At 46.7% G+C, this 24,387-nt stretch overlaps 1 protein-coding gene across 1 annotated transcript in view; it reads left to right on the top strand.

Annotated features, from left to right (window-relative positions):
- LOC120945115 (vomeronasal type-2 receptor 26-like) overlaps positions 1-18,855 on the top strand; it is a 33,672-nt gene extending 14,817 nt beyond the window's left edge. The window contains exons 4-5 of the mRNA XM_040358992.1: positions 12,004-12,127; positions 17,505-18,855. Coding sequence (XP_040214926.1) covers positions 12,004-12,127; positions 17,505-18,397 — 1,017 coding nt within the window. The 3' untranslated portion in view covers positions 18,398-18,855. The remainder of the gene's footprint in view (positions 1-12,003; positions 12,128-17,504) is intronic.
- Positions 18,856-24,387: the final 5,532 nt, after the last annotated feature.

Genomic DNA, 24,387 nt, shown 5'->3' with positions numbered 1-24,387 from the left:
ATCCTGCCTGATCTAATGTGACTATACAGGAATACTTTGCGACTTAGTGACAGATAACATAAGTGACATTATTAGGTGTGATTTACTAAAACTGGAGAGTGCAAAATTTAGTGCAGCTGTACATGGAAGGCTGTCATGTGCCTGGGTGATTTTGAACCTAGATCTGGTTTTGGTCCTGCAGCTCTTCTCACACTGCCATGGTAAGATCGGAGTCTTTGCAGCATATACTGTTCTTAGTGATTCTGCCCCTTGGACTCTTTACCTTTTTAGCTGACCCAGACTGCCTGACTATGCTAACGCCTCAACCCCCAGACTAAGCGCCACTTCAGACTCTACCCTTCTACAGGTACCTTACAGTAGCCAATCAGCTTTTAACTTCAGCTTGTTCAATTAAGCTTAGACTAAAAACCTGGAAGATGATTGCAAAATCTTGTGAAGTTCTGCATAGAAACCACTTTCCATTTTAGTAAATCAGCATTGTATTCAGTGACATCAGTTATTATTATTATACAGGATTTATATGGCGCTAACCGTTTGTGCAGCTCTTTACAACATGGGGAGTCAACTAACTCTCAGACTACCCTCTAAATTTAAAGCAGTGCCGGCTAGAAAGTACAGTGCCTGCCGCCGAGAATGTGTTTTTAGCACGACGGCATCGCGCTGATTCTCGGCGACAGGGTGCCGACATCTCGCACACACTGGAATAGTAAAAGCACATCCCAGCAAGCGCGTCATAGAAGCGACTGGAGATCCGACTTGGATTCCCGCCAATTCTACACGAGTGCGGCGTTTGGTATGAATCCTGAGGGGCAAGTCCCCGCCGGATTTTAACTAAAAATCCGGCATGGGTTCCCCCCTCGGGAGCATACCGGGCCCTTAGGTCTGGTATGGGTTGTAAGGAGACCCCCCTACGCCAAAAAAACGGCGTAGGGGGTCCCCCTACAATCCATACCAGACCCGTATCCAAAGCATGCTACCCGGCCGGCCAGGAAAGGAGTGGGGACGAGCGAGCGCCCCCCCCCCCTCCTGAGCCGTACCAGGCTGCATGCCCTCAACATGGGGGGGTTGGCTGCTCTGGGGCATGGGGGCGCACTGCGGCCCCCCCATCCCAGTGCACCCTGTCCCCATGTTGATGAGGACAGGGCCCCTTCCTGACAACCCTGGCCGTTGGTTGTCGGGGTATGCGGGCAGGAGGCTTATCGGAATCTGGGAGCCCCCTTTAATAAGGGGGCCCCCAGATACCGGCCCCCCACCCTAAGTGAATGAGTATGGGGTACATCGTACCCCTACCCATTCACCTGCAAGAAAAGTGGTATAAACACAAATAAAAAAACACAGGGTATTAAAATATTTTACTAGTCTGCTCCGGAGGCCGCCCCCTGTCTTCTTTAGCTCTTTTCACCAGGGGGGGCTTCTTCTTTGACGTCTTCGGGTGGGGGCCGCTCTTCTTTGCCGCCGTCTGGTTCTCTTCCACCGCCGGGGGGGGTCGCTTTTATAAAAGCGCCCACCCCCGGCGGGTTTCCTCCGACGTCTTCGGCGGGGGTGTGTGCTTCTCAGGGGGGACTTCTTCTTCCGCTATCCGGGGGGGTCTTCTCCGCTATCCAGGGGGTCTTCTCCACTCTCCGGGGGTCTTCTGCTATGTTCGCCGCTCTCCGCTGTTGACTCGGCGCACCCCGGTTCTTCCTCCCGCTGTCCGGTGCCTTCTCCTTCAGGGCTGAACGTCTTCATCTTCTTCTTCTTCCGTGCTGTGACGTCTTCTTCTTCTTCCGGGCTGTGACGTCGTCTTCTTCTTCTCCCGATGTTGACACGCCGGCTCTTCTCGCTGCAATGACAGGTGCGCGGCTTGCATCGGACTTATATAGGCCTCACAGTCCCATCATGCTCCGTACCTACCCATGTGATACCTACCCACGTGGGTAGGTACCGGAGCATGATGGGACTGTGAGGCCTATATAAGTCCGATGCAAGCCACGCACCTGTCATTGCAGCGAGAAGAGCCGGCGTGTCAACATCGGGAGAAGAAGACGACGACGTCACAGCCCGGAAGAAGAAGAAGACGTCACAGCACGGAAGAAGAAGAAGATGAAGACATTCAGCGCTGAAGGAGAAGGCACCGGACCGCCGGAGGAAGAACCGGGGTGCGCCGAGTCAACAGTGGAGAGCGGCGAACATAGCAGAAGACCCCCGGAGAGTGGAGAAGACCCCCCGGATAGCGGAGAAGACCCCCCCGGATAGCGGAAGAAGAAGCCCCCACTGAGAAGCACACCACCCCCAGCCGAAGGCGTCGGAGGAAACCTGCCGGGGGGTGGGCGCTTTTATAAAAGCGACCCCCCCCCCGGCGGTGGAAGAGAACCAGACGGCGGCGAAGAAGAGCGGCCCCCACCCAAAGACGTCAAAGAAGCCCCCCCTGGTGAAAAGAGCTAAAGAAGACAGGGGGCGGCCTCCGGAGCAGACTAATAAAATATTTTAATACCCTGTGTTTTTTTATTTGTGTTTATACCACTTTTCTTGCAGGTGAATGGGTGGGGGGCCGGTATCTTGCATTCACTTAGGGTGGGGGGCCGGTATCTGGGGGCCCCCTTATTAAAGGGGGCTCCCAGATTCCGATAAGCCTCCCGCCCGCATACCCCGACAACCAACGGCCAGGGTTGTCAGGAAGGGGCCCTGTCCTCATCAACATGGGGACAGGGTGCACTGGGGTGGGGGGGCCGCAGTGCGCCCCCTGCCCCAGAGCACCCAACCCCCCCATGTTGAGGGCATGCAGCCTGGTACGGCTCAGGAGGGGGGGGCGCTCGCTCGTCCCCACTCCTTTCCTGGCCGGCCGGGTAGCGTGCTTTGGATAGGGGTCTGGTATGGATTGTAGGGGGACCCCCCTACGCCGTTATTTCGGCGTAGGGGGGTCTCCTTACAACCCATACCAGACCCAAGGGCCCGGTATGCTCCTGAGGGGGAACCCATGCCGGATTTTTAGTTAAAATCCGGCGGGGACTTCCCCCTCAGGATTCATACCAAACGTCGCACACGTGTAGAATTGGCGGGAATCCAAGTCGGATCTCCTGTCGCTTCTATGTAGGGGGGTCTCCTTACAACCCATACCAGACCCAAGGGCCCAGTATGCTCCTGAGGGGGAACCCATGCCGGATTTTTAGTTAAAATCCGGCGGGGACTTTCCCCTCAGGATTCATACCAAACGCCGCACACGTGTAGAATTGGCGGGAATCCAAGTCGGATCTCCTGTCGCTTCTATGACGGCTTTGTCTCTATCGCGGCAAGCCAGCTCGGCGATGGCTCCCGCGATGGGGCTCGTAGGTGCTCAATCTCGCCGAGAAAGGGAGCGAGATTGACACAATATCGCAGTCACCCACTGTAGCAGGCCGCTACACAATCTAGAATGACAGTTCATGGGAGATTCTGAGCAGTGACTGGTGCTATTATGGGATAGATTGAGATACAGTGACCCCAGACACTTGTGAGAGCCAACCTGTCATGAACCTGGTGCCACCAACACTAATTTCCCCTCTAATTGCAGACTGAAGGAAAGCCACGACATTGCACCACAGTTTTGCATTTTCACATCTCTGGTGCCTTCCGGCCGATCACCGCATATTATGCCAGCCCACCTCCTTTGAGCAGATCTGCCTAGATGGACAACTGCTGTTGCACTCCTTATCTTATTTTTTATGCTCTTTTAATTGACTCGAGCGGTACACCGGAACTCTCTTTCTTACATCAATGGGAATGGGATCTATACATCTCATTTTTGCAGGATCAGAAGGAGAAAATCATTTGCTTCTCCCATTAAGCTTTCCTGGCCAGTAGATACCAGCAGGGGGTCTATAAGATCCTTACATGGTGGTATACAACTCCAGCAAAACTGAACCATGTGTTTCCCTGAGGGGACTCTTCTTCATATCTTCTAGGAGTGCCCAAAATTAAAGGACTTCTGGGATGAGGAGTAAAGGACTTCTCTCCTCGACTACTACAACTCCCTTCTCATTGGATTACCTTTACACTATCCCCTCTTCAGTCCATAATGAATGCTGCTCTAAGACTTATACACCTTACCAACCATTCAGTGTCCTCCACCCCTCTCTGCCAATCCCTCCATTGGCTTCCACTCACCCAACAAATACAATTCAAAGTACTAACAATAATTTAAAAAGCCATCCATAATGCTGCCCCAGCTATATCACTAACATAGTCCCAAAATACCAACCAAGCCGCTCTCTTCAGTCCTCCCACGACCTCCTGCTCTCTAGCTCCCTTGTCACTTCCTCCCATGGAACTCTCTACTCCAATCTGTCGGGCTGTCCCCTAATCTATCCATCTTTAGACAATCCTTGAAAACCCTTCTCTTTAAAGAAGCCCATCCTGCTTCTAATTAACACTGTTTTACTTCCTCCATCAGCTCATCCTCCACAGCTATTACCTTTTGTATTAATTGACCCTCCCTTTTTAGATTGTAAGCTCTAATGATCAGGGCCCTCTGATTCCTCTTGTACCAAATTGTAATGTAACTGTAATGTCTGCCTTCATTTTTTGTTAGCGCTGCGCAAACTGTTGGCACTATATAAATAAAAAATAAGGTAGAAAATGTGATTCAGACACTAACGGGAATGACTCTTAACAAAAAGCCGACTGTCGGGGGCGTGGTGACCGGACTCCAAGATGGATGCTTAAACCTGGAGCTCCGCTTGTTCACCTGAGATAACTGCAGCCACCAGAGCCCACCGGCACCCCACACACCGCCATATGAGCCCTGAACCTCAGCTGCCTGGACCGGAGATGACCAGGAACCGCCACACGCACCCGGACCAGCTGAACAGCATAGAGGCGGCGGATCACCTCCTAACACAACCCGCCAGGCTGCGGCGCCCAGCGAATCCTCCTCCAGGACATCCAGCCCCACAATGCAGAGCCCGGCCAAATCCAGGCCGTGGAGAGACTCCACAGCTGGGCCCCGGATGGATCCCAGCATGGAGGGGAGCGGGCTGCACTCTGACACTGATAACCAGCACACCCAGGGAGGAGACCCGATCTCAGAATTCCCCACGGCAGACAGACCAGTGTCTGTTACTGTCTTGAAGGACATGCTCCTCTCTCTCAGAACCTCCCTACAAAATGGCATGTTCAGAGGGATCACCGAATGCCAAAAAGAAGTACAGGCCATGTGGCACAGGGTTCTCAATATAGAATCCAAAATGAAAGAACACACATCTGCATACAATCTGATGGTGGAGGCCCACACAGCTCAGGGGGAGGATATAGCTTGGATCAAGGACAAATCAGCAGACCTTGAGGACAGATCCAGGAGGAATAACCTCAAACTGAGGAGGGTCCCTGAATCTGTCCCCCCTAATCAGCTCCTATAATTTGCCCAGACTCTGTTCTCCACTTTGCTGCCAGAGGTGACGGCTCAGGATCTCCTCATCGACAGAGTCCCCAAACCCTCGTTCCTCCCTGAGGAGGTTCCCAGAGATATACTGATGAGGGTACATTTTTACCCCATCAAGGATCGCATCTTACACACGCACGCCAGGGAACATTCCACCACAATACGCTAACGTTAGGATGTTGCCTGACTTGTCCTGGCACACTCTACAACGCCGACGCAACCTACTGACGATTACTAAAGCTTTGCAGAACCATAACATACCACACAAGTGGAAGTACCCGGCTACCCTTTCCATCACCCATAACGGAGTCACCATTTCAGTCTCCAAACTGGTGCAAGGGCTGGGAGCCTTGCGCCAATGGGGTATACTCCCCGATCAAGTCACTCAACCACACCAACCCGTGGGCTTGCAACTAATGAAAAATGAATGGCAGGTGGTATCCCACAAGAGATCTGGTAAGAAAAAAAACGGCGGAGCTCAATAACCATGCACCAATATCACCCACGATTATCTCAGGCGTACAAGGTATTACTGTTGGATACTCTTCTACACCCTTCACTTGCATTAGCAGCTACGACTGCACGAGGATCAGTTTTAGGATCCATTTATTATGATGAACAAGTTACCTATCCGTTTTTGTTCTTTTACCCCTGTTTTTTTTTTTTTTTGTTCTCTGTGTTCATTTTCTCGACATACACAGCTGCGATCGATGCAAACTGTCTTCCACCACTGAGGACGATAAACAACAGCTGATGACTAGAGTTGAGCGAACCCGAACTGTAAAGTTCGGGTTCGGTACGGACTTTGGTTTTTTTTTTGCTCTCGAACCCGAACCCGAATAATTGGAAAAAGTTTGGGTTCGGGTTCGGAGTTCGGCTATCTTATGGTGCGCTGCACGGCAGCCAATCGCTATTTGTTATACTAGAGTTACTAGGAAGCCATCACAGCCATGCTTACTAATGGCATGGCTGTGATTGGCCAGTGCAGCATGTGACCCAGCATGTGACCAGCCTCTATATTAGATAGAGGCACACAGCACAGATCGTCACTCTGCTTTAGTTATGATAGGGAGAGGTTGCTGCTGCTGCTTAGGGACAGTGTCAGAGAGGTGTATCCTGCTTCAGAAATCTAAACAAGCACTCTTTATTTCTTTGAGATCTGCATCATCTTATGGTTTATGGCTCGTCACTCTGCTGTAGCTATGGTAGGGACAGGCTCCTGTTTATTGAGGGACAGTGTCAGAGAGGTGTATCCTGCTTCAGAAATCTAAACAAGCACTCTTTATTTCTGTGACATCTGCTTCATATAGTTTAGGAATTTTGTTCAGCTATAGGGACAGCAATCTCTAGGTGACTCTGTATATTTCAACAGCACTGCACCTGCCACCACCTGTGCACCTGTGATATACTGTGTGTGTCCAGTACATAGTTCAGGGACAGGTTCCAGAAATGTTCCTATAGGGACAGCAATCTATAGGTGACTCTGTATATTTCAACAGCACTGCACCTGCCACCACCTGTGCACCTGTGATATACTGTGTGTCCAGTACATAGTTCAGGGACAGGTTCCAGAAATGTTCCTATAGGGACAGCAATCTATAGGTGACTCTGTATATTTCAACAGCACTGCACCTGCCACCACCTGTGCACCTGTGATATACTGTGTGTGTCCAGTACATAGTTCAAGGACAGGTTCCAGAAATTGTCCTATAGGGACAGCAATCTATAGGTGACTCTCTGCATATTTCACCAGAACTCCACCTGTCCCCTGTGATATACTGTCTGTGCAGTACATTGTTTAGGACTGGGTTCCTGCTTCTTGCTATAGGTAGAGAAATATATAGGTGAATCTCTGCCTATTTCACCAGCACTCTACCTGTCCCCTGTGATATACTGTCTGTGCAGTACATTGTTTAGGGCTGGGTTCCTGCTTCTTGCTATAGGTAGAGAAATATATAGGTGAATCTCTGCCTATTTCACTTGCCATGCTGTTCCCGACATTTTGCAAAATGTTTTTTTTTAATGTTATTTTGAGTTATTTCCCTATCCACATTTATTTTCAGAGTACTTGCCTTGCTCTTCCTGACATTTTGCTGCCATTTGCAGCCCTCCAGCCCTTTCCCTTAGTTTTTTAGAGACATTTTTGTAGTCAAAAATCCAGGTCCCGATTGACTTCAATGGGGTTCGAGTTCGGGTAAAAGTTTGGTTCGGGTCGTGAACCCGAACTTTTTTTTCAAAGTTCGGGTTCGGGTCCGAACCCGAACATCCAGGTGGCTGCTCAACTCTACTGATGACCCCTCACAATGCCGACGCACCAGTGGGAACCCCCTATGGAACTGTAAGTACATGCACCGCTTCACCATACTTCAAACTGCAACTCCAATAAAATGGCAATTAAAGTCTTATCCATAAACGTCCGGGGACTGAATCACCCAGCTAAACGATTCTCCTTGTGGAAGGAGGCTGGCGTGCAAAAAGCTGACATTTTGTGTGTGCAGGAAACACATTTCCAACTACACAAAGCACCACAATGCTCGCACAAAGATTACCCGTTCGTCTACATGGCTTGCACGCCTAACAACAAAAAAGGGGGGTCCTATTGGTCATCAAGAACTGTCTCTCATTCCAACCCAAGGACATTGCTCTTAATAAAGGAGGCAGATACGTAATTGTCACGGGTGACATCAATTCCAGCCCGTACCCGATTGTTTCGGTGTACGCCCCAAACTCACACCAAATTTGCTTCCTCAAGAAAGTCTTTGCCAAAGCACAGGCTATGAAATATGGCAACCTCCTGAATTGCGTAGACTTTAACATAACGACAGATCCACTTCTGGATACATCCTTAGGCAAAGCCAAGGGATCCCTATCCTTGCAGTCGGTGCTACACAACGAGGAACTCTTTGACGCATGGAGATGTCTCCACGCTAACGAACGAGACTACATCTTCCTTTCTAATAGGCATGGCTCATATTCTCATATTCTCACATAGATATGTTCTTAACGGACCTAATGCTGGGCATACGATTTCTTTTATTGTAACTGCGGATGGAGAAGTTTCCCCCCACAGCGCTGCAGTGCTGTAGATGATTGGCGTTCCTGCAAAGCAAACATTAACAGTTAACAATAACACACAGTAATAATATAACATTAACTCAATGAAACAAAATCTTTTGGTCGGCAAGCGGTTAAAGTGGAGGTTCACCCTAAACACGATTTTTTAACATTAGAGCCAGCATATTAAGGGCATATACTTTGGGCAGTTTTTTTTTCTCCGTACTTACCTTTATATTCTGATTTGGTGCAGGGCTTCCGCGTTCTGATGACTCCGGGACTGGACGTTCCTGTCCCTGCCTCAGGGTTCCGATGACTACGGGACTGGGCGTTCCTATCCTTCGGTTCGATGATTGACGGCTTGAGAAACAGGTGACCTGTCGCACAATGCACGTCACCAGATTTCCGGAAATAGCCGAGCTGCGAGTTGGCACTATACCGCGCCTGGGCCCGCCGTGTAGAGCTGACTGCGCAGGCGCCGTATAGTCCCGACTTGCAGCTCGGCGTTGTGCGACAGGTCACCTGTTTTACAAGCCGTCAATCATCCAACGGAAGGATAGGAACGCCCAGTCCTGCAGTCATTGAAACCCGGAAGCCCTGGACAAACACAGAATATAAAGGTATGTACAGAGAAAAAAAAACGCAGAATGTAAATGCCCTTACTATGCTGGCTCTAATGTGTGTAAAATTACCGTATTTATCGGCGTATAACGCGCACTTTTTCCCCCTGAAAATATGGGGAAAATCACGGGTGCGCGTTATACGCCGATACTGTACCTGTGTGTACCTCGGCTCGGAGGGGAAGGAGGGGGACGAGTGCCGCCGCGGGAAATTATCGCGCCGTCTCTCCTGTTTACTCAGCACACGTCACACACACATTCCCGCTTCCGCCACCGGCATTGGACCAGTGTTCTATCAATCACAGAAGCTGGTCCAATGCCGATGGCGGAGGCGGGACTGTGTGTGTGTGTGACTGCCGCCGAATGAACAGGAGATGACGGCTCGGCTCGGATGAGGGCTCGGCGCGATTCCCACAAGAGAATGTGAGGCTGCATTTGGGCACAGGCTGTATTTGGGCACAGGCTGCATTTGGGCACAGGCTGTATTTGGGCACAGGCTGCATTTGGGCACAGGCTGCATTTGGGCACAGACTGTATTTGGGCACAGGCTGCATTTGGGCACAGGCTGCATTTGGGCACAGGCTGCATTTGGGCACAGGCTGTATTTGGGCACAGGCTGCATTTGGGCACAGGCTGCATTTGGGCACAGGCTGCATTTTTGGCACAGGCTAGGCTGCATTGAGGCTGCAGATGAACCACAAAATTAAAAAAAAAATTTTTTTTCCTGAAACTTCCCTCTGAAATTGGGGTGCGCGTTATACGCCGGTGCACGTTATACGCCGATAAATACGGTAATTTTTTTTTGTTTGGGTGAACCCCCGCTTTAAGTTCAACTTCTCTATTTAAATCGACATACCTTAGAACCCCCCTTTTTCTCCAGTTACAAATCAATATTCTTAAAATGACCTTTCTCACCTATTTCACATATTAAAGAGAACTCTGCTAATTACTTTACATCTCAGAGGGATTATTATGATTTCTTCACATCTTAAAGGGACTTCATCCTTCAATATGTGGGCCCCAATTAAGCCGGCAGAAGAACCCAATACATAGTTTAGTTGTGTCGCATTGTTCCTTTGCTGTACTAACCAAAACTTTATTAAAAGTTTTGGTGAACTGTGTTCTTTGCCTGCCATACTATTCTTTGATCTTAATACAACCTAATCCTTTATTTTTTAAGTGTGTTCGTATTTTTCTTTGTGTGACAGCCAGGAAACTACCTAGCCGAGTTACTTTGGTGGTGTCATCAGGGTTAGTGAACCCAAATATTCTGGCGGCTCATACGGGGTAGTGCTACACAAAAATAAGAAAATTATTTCTGAAAACACCAAAGCACTACCCCTGAAACCAAAACCTTCTATTTTTTCAAGGGAAGCCAGGCACTGAAAAAGTGTAACCTAAAATAGAGGCCCTATCAACATATAATGAAAAACAATAAACACCCCAAATGAATGAAAACCCCAAAATAACTGCCCTCTGAACGGATCTGCAGAATTCACCTTGAACCCATGGGAGAGGAAAACCCGAACCTCATTCCTATTTGTAACACTTATAGCTAGATTCACGTAGGGCGGCGAATGTTTGAGCCGGTGTAGCGTATCGTATTTACGCTACGCCGCCGTAAGTTAGAGAGGCAAGTGCTGTATTCACAAAGTTACGGCGGCGTATCGTAAATGTGCCGGCCTAAGCGTGCCTAATTTAAATTGTAAAGAGGTGGGCATGTTTTATGCAAATGAATCGTGACCCGATGTGATTGACGTTTTTTACGAACGGCGCATGCGCCGTCCGTGGACATATCCCAGTGCGCATGCTCCAAATTACGCCGCAACGACTTATTGGTTTCGACGTGAACGCAAATTACGCCCAGCCCCATTCACAGACGACTTACGCAAACGACGTAAAAATTTCAAAATTCGACGCGGGACCGACGTCCATACTTAACATTGGCTAGGCCAGCTTTTTGTTGGACTAACTTTACGCCTGAAAACGCCTTACGTAAACGGCGTATCTTTACTGCGATGGGCAAGCGTACGTTCGTAAATAGGCGTATCTCGTTGATTTACGCATTCTAGGCGCAAATCAGCGTTCACGCCCCTAGCGGCTGGCCTAAATAGAAAGCTAAGATATGACGGCGCAGGCCGTCGTATCTTAGCTAGATTTAAGTGTATCTCATTTTGAGAATACACTTAAATGTACGATGGCTTAGATTCAGAGTTACGACGGCGTATCTACTGATACGCCGGCTTAACTCTTTCTGAATCTGGCTATTAGATTGTATAGTCTTGTATGTGGACATTTAACCACTTCCCGACCGACACACGCCGATTTACGCCAGCAGAATGGCACGGGCATGCAAATGGATGTACCTGTACGTCCCTTTGAATTTGTATTTCTGATCGCTGTATAAATGGTCCCAAAATAGTTTGAAAACTGTCCGATGTGTCTGTCATAATGTCGCAGTCCCGATAAAAATCGCAGATCGCCGCATTACTAGTAAAGAAAAAATAATAATATTAAAAATGCCATAAATCTATCCCCTATTTTGTAAACGCTATAACTTTTGCGCAAACCAATCAATATACGCTTATTGCAATTTTTACCAAAAATATGTCAAGGAATACGTATCGGGCTAAATGGAGGAAAAAATAAATGTGGGATATTTATTATAGCAAAAAGCAAAAAATATATATTTTTTTCAAAATTGTCGCTCTTTTTTTGTTTATAGAGCAAAAAAATAAAAACCACAGAGGTGATCAAATACCACCGAAAGAAAGCTCTATTTGTTGGGAAAAAAGGACATTAATTTTGTTTGGGTACAACGTTGCACGAAAGCGATGCAGTGCCGAATCGCAAAAAATGCTCTGGTCAGGAAGGGGGTAAAATCTTCCGGGGCTGAAGTGGTTAAATAATAATAATGATAATATCTGATTTCAGGTTCCGGTATCTCGGTGCTCAGATCCCTGTTTACCTGGCAGCAGAAAAAATGTTGGATCATCAAAGCATAAATGCTGCTATGAGTGCGTCTCGTGTCCAGAAGGAGAGATCTCCAACATTTCCGGTAGAGTTTGTATTCGTTAGTAAATTATTGTTGTACTGGTCAGAAGTTACCGCTGTAGTAAGTGTGTGTCAGGAAAAAATATATATCCGTAATGTGTGCACATTTCCCCATGTTTTATCACTTTAAAGACCCTGCAAGTTTATCGAATGGTTTGCGCAAAATTTATAGCGTTTACAAAATAGGGGATAGTTTGATTGCATTTTTATTAATATTGTTTTTTTTACTACTAATGGCGGCGATCAACGATTTTTTTCATGACTGCGACATTATGGCGGACACTTCGGACAATTTTGACACATTTTTGGGACCATTGTCATTTTCACAGCAAAAAATGCATTGTTTACTGTGAAAATAACAATTGCAGTTTGGGAGTTAACCACAAGGGGGCACTGAAGGGGTTATGTGTGACCTCATTTGTGTTTCTAACTGTAGGGGGTGTGGCTGTAGGTGTGACGTCATTGATTTTGTTTCCCTATAAAAGGGATCACACGATCGATGACGGCGCCACAGTGAAGAACTGGGAAGCTGTGTTTACACTCATCTCTCCCCGTTCTTCAGCTCCGGGGACCGATCACGGGACTCCAGCGGCGATCGGGTCCATGGGTCCCGCAGTCACGGAGCTTCGGACCGGGTCGCAGGAGCGTGCCGCGGTCGCGCGCCTGCGACCCACGGCTGGGCACTTAAAGAGGACGTACCTGTACGTGCTTGTGCCCAGCCGTGCCATTCTGCCGACGTATATGTGCAGGAGGCGGTCCTTAAGTGGTTAATGTCTTTTAAAATGTTGCAAATAAATAATCTTTCTCCGTGAATTTAGGCCAATGTATTGTGCTACATTTCCTTGGTCTACTGACGGCCTATCTCATTTCCTGAGGCCCAAAAATTCCAGGAAAGTACAAATTCCCCCAAATTATCCCTTTTTGTAAAGAAGACATTATGGGCCAGATTCACGTAGATCGCCGCATCTCTGCGGCGGCGTAACGTATCTCATTTACGTTACGCCGCCGCAAGTTTTACGGGCAAGTGCTTGATTCACAAAGCACTTGCCTGTAAAAGTTGCGGCGGCGTAGCGTAAATCCTCCGGCACAAGCCCGCCTAATTCAAATGATCCGGGTAGGGGGCGTGGATAATTTAAATTAGGCGCGTTCCTGCGCCGATCGTACTGCGCATGCGCCGTCCCTAAAATTTTCTGACGTGCATTGCTCTAAATGACTTTGCAAGGACGTCATTGGTTTCGACGTTAACGTAAATGGCGTCCAGCGCCATTCACGGACGACTTACGCAAACAACGTTAAATTTTCAAATTTCGACACGGGAACGACGGCCATACTTAACATTGGCTACGCCACCTAGGGGGCAGCTTTATCTTTACGCCGCGTATCTCTTACGGAAACGGCGTAAATTTACTGCGGCGGGCAAGTGTACGTTCGTGAATCGGCATAACGACTCATTTGCATATTCTATGCCGACTGCAATGGAATCGCCACCTAGGGGCCGGCCTGGAATTGCAGCCTAAGATCCGAAGATCCGACGGTGTAAGTCACTTACACCTGTCGGATCTTAGGGAGATCTATGCGTAACCTGATTCTATGAATCAGGCACATTGATACGACCGTCGGAACTCAGAGATACGACGGCGTATCAGGAGATACGCCGTCGTATCTCATTCTGAATCCGGCCCTGTGATTTATTTAGTAAGATTCATGGCAAGTTTTTTGAAGTTGGAATTTTTTGTTGCAATTGTTTGGAAAATAAGGAAATAATAAAAAAATAAAAAAATGTAAAAAATGTAATTGTGAGGAAAAAAAGTCACCAGTGCATCATATATCTGTTGTGTCATTGACCAGGAACACTGATTTATTTTTTATCACACATTTTCTTCTTTTTTTTTTACAATTTTGTTTTAACACACTGTCACCAGAGTGATACAGTGTAACCATGATAACATTGTACTACTCTGGGGAAATGATCAGGATTTTCTTTTGTTTTCACATTCTGATTGCTTATACCAGTGAATTGAACTGGTATAAGCAATCCTTTTAACTGAATGAAACTGATTTGTGATCAGCTGCGATTGGTCCTGTCTGTACCTGTGATAACTGTGACCAATCACAGCTAGCAAAATAATTGTACACAATGGATGGCGTGAATCAATGCCATTCATTGTTTAAAATTGTCATGTGATCTGTTGTGATTGATCACAGTGATCACATGGTACCGGCAGCAGGCCGCTACTCTCATCAGATTGTGGCACCGTGCGGGCGTGCGGCGCATGCAAGGTGCGTTCCAGGAGGAAGTCCGTCCATCTGGAATGATGAAGGTCCTGCCCAGCCATCATTTGACAATTGACTGGACAGGAAGTGGTTAATCTCCTCTTCTCAATAGAGAATAAACTTGGTTCAGCTAATCTTTCCTCATAGCTGAGCTCCTCCATGCCTCAGTTTGGTTGCCCGTGTATTTTACTAGTTTTAAAGGGGCTGTGAAGGTATTTTTTTTTTAATAACAAACATGTTATATTTACCTCCACTGTGCAGCTTGTTTTGCACAGAGTGACCCCGCGCCTGGTCTTCTGGGGTCCCTCAGCAGCTGTCTCAGCTCCTCCCCACAAGAACCAACCCCCTTTATGCAAGCTCTCTCCCATGGGGGATAGTTCTTACGGGCTCGCTCCTGTGATACAGCTGGCGGCCATAGCCACAGACTGTATCACTCGCCCCCACCCCCGGCATGGCGCTTTATTGGAGGTGATTGACAGCAGTGCGAGCCAATGGCTGCACTGCTTTCAATCAACCAATGAATGAGCCGAGGATCCCAGCCAAGAAGCCAGCGCGTTCACGGCGTGGGACTTTCGAGGGGTCAGGTAAGTAAACGGGGGGGCTGGGGGCCGCTAATCCTCACATGTGCCTTTATAACCCCTTTAAAAATTATATATTGGCTTTGCATGTTGTTATTAAATCTATGATCCACCAGAACACCCAGATCCTTCTCCTCCATTGATTCCTCCAGCTGTTCTCCTCCTAGTACTGTATCTATGATGCATGAATATTCCTAGCCCCCAAGTGTGGAACTTTACATGTTTACAACATCAAACATAATTTGCCACATAGTTGGCCAATTATCTAATGCTTTGAGGTTGGCTTCCCAATCCCTCCACTGGCTTCTGATTGCCCAGAAAATAAAATTTATGCCAACAAAAAAATGGCAATAACATATAAGGCCATCCACAACTCTGCCCCAAGCTACATCATCAATCTTGTCTCACCAAAATTGTCATCTCCTCTGCTCCCATGACCTCCTGCTCCCATACTCATCTCCAGGATTTCTCCAGAGCCTCTCCCATACTCTGGAACTCTCTATCTCCATCTGTCTGACTATCTCCTACTCTAGTCACCTTTAGGTGATCCCTGAAAATTCACCTCTTCTGGGAAGAGTATCCCACCTCCACCTAACAACTGAACTTTTACTTCTTCCATCAGTTCCTCCATCACAGTTATTCGTTTTTGTTCCACTTGTCCCAAACTATTCGATTTTAAGCTCTTATGAGTAGGTCCCTCACAACCCTCTTGTATTTTATGGTATTGAAACTGTACTGTCTCCCTTTATATCAGTGGTTCTCAACCTTTTTAGTGCCGTGACCTTTGATAAAATTTCCCAAGTTCTGGGGACCCCTAACAGTAACATTATTTTTGTAGCGTGGGTTGTCGGCACCCAAACCAAGACACGTCATTTGTGCCCCCTTACCCAGACATTTAGCGCTCCCTGAGTCCCCTCCACTCGCACAGTATTAAAACCCGCTTATGGTACATTTTAGGATTAGGATTTAGGATCTTATGACTAAGGCCTTATAGGCTGAAACATGTCAACTGTTCTCATTTGCATTTGTTCATTGTGGCTTTTTTAAAGAGCAACGACCGGAGTGTGGATCATTTTTCCTCGTTACTATACTCAGCCAGCGACTGTGGATCAAGCACCTGGGAGCTCTGCTATCTATGTGGTGTATGGGTAGTAGCACTGACTTTTCTGTTTATACATTTTAGGATGTACCACTCTTTCTCTTTGATCTTTTTCTTTGTTCCTCCTCCTTTTCGTCTCCCTTCCATGTATTCTCTACTTTTATTTATTCTCTTACTCCTTGGTGGGGGGAATAGGATGAGTGGCAGTGCTGGGGGGAGTTCTGATCAGCCAACTTAGGTTCTCTTGGATCAAGGTCATCTGCTGATCTGAGAACTGTAGTGGGGACTTTTAATGGCAACTATATTCACAGGTAGTGTTACTCACTGTGTCTCCAACTATGTGGTGTCTTGCAGCAGTGACACCTTTGCCAAAATCAGGAGATAGGGGGGCAGATTCATCAAGGGGATACGACGGCGGATCTCCTGATCCGCCGTCGTATCTCTGAGATCCCACGGTCAGATCTATGCGACTGATTCATAAGAATCAGTTCCGCATAGATCTCCCTTAGATCCGACTGGTGTAAGTGACTTACACCAGTCGGATCTTAGGCTGAAATCTACCGCCGGCCGCTAGGTGTCGTCGCAGTTTTTTACGCGTCGGATATGCAAATGAGGAGAACCGCCGATTCAAGACCGCTTTTTTTTACGTCATTTGCGTTCAGCTTTTTCCGGCGGATAGTTACCCCTGCTATATGAGGGGTAGCTAATGTTAAGTATGGCCGTCGTTTCCGCGCCAAGATTCAAATTTTTACGTCGTTTGCGTAAGTCGATCGGGAATACGGATGGCCGCAATTGACGTAGCCGCCGAAAACATTGACGTTCTAGCGACGTCATTTGGAGCATGCGCACTGGCAAATTTCGCCGGGGACGCATGCGCAGTTAAATCGGCGCGGGAACGCGCCTGATTTAAATTGTACACTCCCCCTAGCCGTGGAATTTGAATTCCGCCACGGGAGTTACGATCCGACGGTGCAATTTTCGAGGTAAGTGCTTGGTGAATCATGCACTAGCCTCGCAAAATTGGACCGGCGGATCGAAAAACAGATAGATTACGCGGATCTAAAGATCTGCTAATCTATCTGAATCTGGCCCAGGATCTCCTCCAGACCCTCCCACTTCACATTCCTCACCAGTCAGCTGACCTCTAGACTCTGTCCCCCAGCCATGCCGTGAATTGAATAGGCGGCTCCAGTTACAACCCTGCTGGGTGGCCGTAAAAAGGCTGGGAGAGCAGTGCGGGCTTCAGGAATAGCCTAGGGTTTGGTGACCCCTGGCAAATCCTCATTCGACCCCCAAGGGGGTCCCGACCCCCAGGTTGAGAACCACTGCTTTATATTGTAAAACGCTGCATTAGACACAACACAAGACAATTTATTTCCTCAGAAGCTCTGACCCAGATGCTCTTTGTGTTTGTATTGTTCTTCCTGCAGACAGTGAAAACTGCGTAAAATGTCCTGATGATGAATGGCCAAATGAGAAGAAGGATCGGTGTGTTCCAAAATTTGTGGAATTTCTCTCCTATACTGATGATCCCATTGTTGCAGCATTTTCAACTGTCTCCATCCTCTGTTTTCTTCTGACTGGTTTAATATTGGGGATATTTATACATTACCGGGACACCCCCATTGTTAAAGCTAATAACCGGAACCTGAGCTATCTTCTCCTGGTCTCCATCATGCTGAGCTTCCTCTGTGTCTTCTTGTTCCTCGGACGTCCAGTAGATATAACCTGCATGCTGCGTGTAACCTCTTTTGGTGTCATCTTCTCAGTTGCTGTCTCTTCTCTACTTGCCAAAAGTATCATGGTGTGTATTGCTTTTAAAGCCACCAAACCTGGGAGTCCCTGGAGGAAATGGATGGGAGCCAAACTGCCCAATTGTATCATTTGTGTCTTCTCACTGGTTCAAGTAATAATCTGTGTCTCTTGGTTGTCTATTTCTCCTCCCTTCCAGGATCAGGACACTCACTCTTATCAGGGGAAGATCATCATTCAGTGTAATGAGGGTTCAGTTATTGGCTTCTACTCTGTCCTGGGATATATGGGGCTTCTGGCAGCTGTGAGCTTCATTATAGCTTTTTTAGCCAGGACATTACCGGACAGTTTTAATGAGGCCAAGTACATCACCTTCAGCATGCTGGTGTTCTGCAGTGTCTGGATTGCCATGATCCCGGCCTATCTGAGCACCAGAGGGAAATACATGGTGGCTGTGGAGGTTTTTGCTATAATGGCATCAAGTATTGGACTTCTTGGCTGTATATTTTTCCACAAATGTTACATAATTCTGTTCAGACCTGACCTGAATACAAAAATAGTTATCCACTAATATTTATGGAGGAACGCTGGGTTACCAGAAGTTATATCTGTATCTATATTATTGTTAATTTTAGTGTTTTGTTAGCATATTTTGAATGAACATTGTTACCACTAAACTTTTGATAATTACCTCTCCGGTAGATGGTGAGTCTAATTTTCGCTCTTTTGAAGAACTAAGGACACCGCCAGTATCTGACACTTTGAGTTTGATGGAAACCTTGTCCCCTGCTGGGTGTAGTGGTTCCTCACTACAGAACAAAGTAGTCACTTAGTGAGGAGGAACCACAGAGTCCAGAGGGGAACAAAACCATCACAAAGTGTCAGATACCAGCACCACCCATCACTCTTCAAGATGGAAAAAAACTCACTCACCTTCCAGGAAGGTAAATATTATTCATGTTCTTTTATAAGCTGCCTGTAATGTCATTTTTTGTGTCAGTGTCACTTGGATTAATATAGCTGGATAAATCTGCATACAAAAATAAATATAACATATTTGGCTTGGTGTATTCCATAATAATTTGTAATATCAGTTGAAGTTGATGAGATCATGTTCTCAGTAAGTTCACATTTTAAGTGGTAAGTTGTCTTCATTTTCTTTCCAATAGTTTTTATTGACTTTATAAAAAGGTAGAGGGGTACAAAAGGTTGAAGCCGTACAAATTAGATCACTACAGAACAAAGTAGTCCCTTTGGCCCAGATTCACGTAGAATCGTGGCGGCGTAACGTATGCGACTGATTCTATGAATCAGTCGCATAGATACTTTGAGAGATACGACGGAGTATCTGAGATACTCCGTCGTATCTCTGCTGTGAATCTGGCCCTTAGTGAGGAGGAACCTCGGAGCCCAGAGGAAAACAAAACCATCACAAAGTGTCAGATACTAGCACCACCCATCGCTCTTCAAGATGGAAAAAAATCTCACTCACCTACCAGAAAAGTAAATATTAAACATGTTTTTAAGGGCAATCCAAGGGGTTAACGTTGTTTAGGATATTCCATTCCCGAACACCAAGGCAGCTACTGACAATCCAGTCAGGCGAACAAGACCCATAAGAATAATTCTCCCTCAATAATGAGACAACGCTCTGTCTTGAGGTTTAAGCAGGACTGACAATCTTTATTGAAAAACTAAAAATGTTATACACCAAAAGAGGAGGTTCTTACATTCTCCTCATTTTACCCTGAAAATACAACTTTGACCAGACCTAATTTACATGAGTTAATTAACTAATCCCCCTTACAGCAGCTGAGTGAGTGAGTGAATAGCTAAAAATGCGAACTGAATCACCTCAAGGCACTTGGCATCCATTTTCCTTCTATATACCCTTCAGAAAAGATGGGTCCTGAGTTTTTTCTCTTCCGTTCGTATATGAGATGGTAATGCGTTCCACAGTCGAGGTCCTTGGACTGCAAATCTTCGTTCTCCTTTGCTTTTGTAACGGGCCTTTGTAGTAGATTTTGGTTAGCTGATCAGAGAACGCGATTGGGGTTGTGGTATTTTATTTTCTCACATAGATATTGTATGAACAGACGGTCAGGCATTTCTCCCCCTGACAGGACCAGGAGCTGTGTGTTTACACACATAGCTCCTGTTCCTCGCTCTTTAACGAGCAATCGCGGGCACACACACGGGAGTCAGGGAGGAGCGGGGGGTGCGCACGCGCCCCTGGTTGCCGCTTCGAGGGCCCGACGTATAGCTACGGGCTCTCACTGCGGCGGCTGGTCGGCAAGTAGTTAATATGTATTGAAAATTAATGTGCGAATTGTGCTAAGAACAACTAATAATGTGATACCTAATACATATAATCAGATTGATTCAATCAAAATAAAATAATGATGCGACCAAATTCAAGTGAGCTAGTGACTAGCATAACTAATAAATATTATATAATTAATCACTATAACGTGAATAAATACTTCAATCCACATAAGAGAAAACAACTGCTGTCCATTCAAATGTCCTCTGGGCTAATGAAAGATGCCGACACCAATGGGTTAAACGGTCAGTGTTTGCAGAAATGACTTCACAGTCCGAGTGTTCAGGACCCACACAGCCTAATAATGTATGCAGTGAGGACAGCTCCAACCTCCGCTCCACACCAATCACGGCAGGATGTGATAAACAATGGGGGAGAGAGAGAAACACACAATAGTGTAATCCTATAACCACCAGGCAAACAACAGAACTGCGCTCTGATACACTCACGATATCCCCGCTTTGTGATAGCCGCTCAGTAACAATGGTTGAGATCCTCACTCGGGAACTCCGAAAGGTCTCGTCACGGCAGGCTCCTCCCCCACGCGTTGCGTCACTTGCCACGTGACTTAATCATGGGTAATGTCCATGAACACTGCCAGATGCATTTTATAGTGTTCAAGCAGGACGTAAGGCCGGAAATGACCGGCCGGAGAGAGCGCAACTGTCGTTACATCATTGGGGCAGCAAAGTGGGTTTAAAACATTGCACAATGAACAATTTTAATTCAAAAACATATATATGTACATTCTTAGTACAATTATAATTTAAAATATTGGACGTATTCACATAAGAGAGACTGAATATGTATTGTCATAGGGGCTGATTTACTATTCTCTGTGCGCTGCGCTGGTTCATGCCTTAATTAGTGCGCCGGGTGAAGCCTTAATTAGGCACATGAACCAGCGTAGCAGCGGCGCATTGCAAGTAATATGTAAAGCCGCCGCCGAACTCCCTATAGAAGTCTATGGGAGAAATCAAAAGTGTTCATATTAAAGGCTAATATGCAAGTTTTGTCCTAAAAAGTGTTTGGGGACCTCAGTCCTGCCCCAGGGGACATGTATCAACACTTTTTTTATTTTTTAAAATGGCGGTTTTTTGGGAGCAGTGAATTTAATAATGCTTAAAGTGAAACAATAAAAGTGAAATATTCCTTTAAATTTCGTACCTAGGGGGGGTGTAAAGTCAGCATGTGAAATAGCGCATTTTTCCCGCACTTAGAACTGTCCCTGCACAAAATGACATTCAGAAGGAAAAAAGTCATTTAAAATTCACACGCGGCAATAATGAATTGTCGGCTCCCGGCAATTCTAAAGGGATTCATTCATAAAGGAAAAAAAAAAATGTGTGGCGGTTCCCCCAAATTATATTACCAGGCCCTTCAGGTCTGGAATGGATATTAAGGGGAACCCCGCCGTAAAAAATAAATAAAAATGATGTGGGCTCTCCGAAAATATCCATACCAGGCCCTTCAGGTCTGGTGTGGATTTTAAGGGGAACTCCACCCCAAATTAAAAAAAAATGGCGTGGAGTCCCCCTAAAAATCCACACCAGAGCCTTATCCGAGCACGTTAACCTGGCCGGCCGCAGAAAAGAGGGGGGACAGAGTGCGGCCCCCCCCTCTCCTGAACCGCACCAGGCCACATGCCCTCAACATGGGGAGGATGTCCCCATGTTGATGGGGATAAGGGCCTCATCTCCACAACCCTTGCCCGGTGGTTGTGGGGGTCTGCGGGCGGGGGGCTTATCAGAATCTGGAAGACCCCTTTAACAAAGGGGACCCCCAGATCCCGCCCCCCTATGTGAAATGGCAATGGGGTACATTGTACCTCTACCATTTCACCCCAAAAAAAGTGTCAAAAGTGTTAAAAATGACAGTAGCCGGTTTTTGACAAATCTTTTAATAAAATCTTCTTTCTGCGGTTCTTCTTTTCTTCTTTCATTCGGGTTTCTTCCTCTGCTTCTTTCTTGGGTCTTCTCGTCCACATCTTGCCCGACGTCTTCTCCTATCTTCTGTACCCCATTACCATTTCACATAGGGGGGGGCGGGATCTGGGGGTCCCCTTTGTTAAAGGGGTCTTCCAGATTCTGATAAGCCCCCCGCCCGCAGACCCCCACAACCACCGGGCAAGGGTTGTGGGGATGAGGCCCCTGTCCCCATCAACATGGGGACATCCTCCCCATGTTGAGGGCATGTGGCCTGGTGCGGTTCAGGAGAGGGGGGGCCGCACTCTGTCCCCCCCTCTTTTCTGAGGCCGGCCAGGTTAACGTGCTTGGATAAGGGTCTGGTGTGGATTTTTAGGGGGACTCCACGCCATTTTTTTTTAAATTTGGGGTGGAGTTCCCCCGTTTTTAAAACGTTTTTTTTTTCCATTGATACATGTTCCCTCGGCAAGACCCGGGTTCTCAAAGACGTTTTCACAGGCATACTATAGACACCCAGCAGGTACAATATTTAAAGGAATGTTTCATTTTTTTTTAAATTTAGGCATCATTAAAACCACTGCTCCTGAATCTTTAGGTGCACTACAGAGCACACAGCCAGTACACACCAAGTAGCTTTAGGTACAAACTACAGAGGACACAGGCAATAAACCACGTAAGAATACTGCAGCTAGCACAATCACCTGCCTGCCAGTAATTTAGGAAGAACTGATCTAGCTAAACTATACAGTGTATAAATATATGTACAACACCTGGGATGTATATATATCCTCTACACACTGTAACATTAACTGACTAGCCTGCCTGCTCCATCTACCTGCAAAAAATTACACTCTCTCTGTCCTCTCTTAACCACCGCAACACACTACACAAGGCCGACCTGCAGGCAGCCTTTTATAGTGTGGGGCGTGTACTAAACCCCTGAGCCATAATTGGCCAAAGCCACCCTGTCTAGTATATACAGAAGACAGGCTAGGGTATACAGAGAGGCCAGGGTATACAGATGATAGGCTGGGGTATACAGGGAGGCCAGTGTATACAAAAGACAAGCTGGGGTATACAGAGAGGCTAGGGTATACAGAGAGGCTAGTGTATACAGAAAACAGGCTGGGGTATACAGAACGGCTAGGGTATACAGAAGACAAGCTGGGGTATACAGAGAGGCTAGTGTATACATTGAGACTAGTGTATACAGAAGACTGTCTTGGGTATACAGAGAGGCTAGTGTATACAGAAGACAGGCTGGGGTATACAGAGAGGACAGTGTATACAGAAGACAGGCTGGGGTATACAGCGAGGTTAGGGTATACAGAAGACATCCTGGGGTATACAGAGAGGCTAGTGTATACAGAAAAAAGGCTGGGGTATACAGAGAGCCTATTGTATACAGAGAGGCTAGTTTATACAGAAAACAGGCTGGGGTATACAGAGAAGCTAGGGTATACAGAAGACAAGCATGGGTATACAGAGAGGCTAGTGTTTTCTGAAGACAGACTGGGATATATAGAAAGGCCAGTATATACAGAAGTCAGGCTGGTGTATACAGAAAGGATAGGGTATACAGAGAGGCTAGTGTATACATTAGACAGGCTGGGATATACAGATAGGCTAGTGTATACAGTGAGACTAGTGTATACAGAAGACAGGCTGGGGTATACAGACATGCTAGGGTAAACATAAGACAGGGGAATACAGAAAGGCTAGGGTATACAGAAGACAGGCTGGGGTATACAGAGAAGATACGGTATACAGAAGACAAGCTGGTTTATACAGAGAGCCTAGGGTATACAGAAAACAGGCTGGGGTATACAGTGAGACAAGTGTATACAGAAAACAGGCTGGGGTATACATAGAGGCTGAGGTATACAGAGAGGCTAGTGTATACAGAAGACAGGCTAGGTTATACAGAGAGGACAGTGTATACAGAAGACAGGCTGTGTTATACAAAGATGCCAGTGTATACAAAAGACAGACTGGGGTATACAGAGAGGCTAGGGTAAACAGAAGACATTCTGAGGTATACAGAGAGGCTAGTGTATACAGACAGGTTTTCTAAAAAAGAATTAAGGTACACAAACCATAGGATGGACTATGGGTGTCCTGGGGTACTGCAGTGCCACGTCCTAGATAGTAGTAGAAGAATTTATTGTTTGAGGAAAGAATGGACTTTCTAGGCACCAATGGTTAACACAGAATAAATATTTATTGATGCAATCCCAAACAAATGGGTGATTGAACCAACATTTACAGTACAAATAATAAAAAATACATTAAAAACATGAATAGTCACAGAAT

The sequence above is a fragment of the Rana temporaria genome, chromosome 1, assembly GCF_905171775.1.
Source record: "Rana temporaria chromosome 1, aRanTem1.1, whole genome shotgun sequence".
In the NCBI taxonomy this organism is placed as follows: domain Eukaryota; kingdom Metazoa; phylum Chordata; class Amphibia; order Anura; family Ranidae; genus Rana; species Rana temporaria.
Note: the sequence above shows the minus strand (reverse complement) of the source record. Positions and strands in the feature narration are given on the sequence as shown.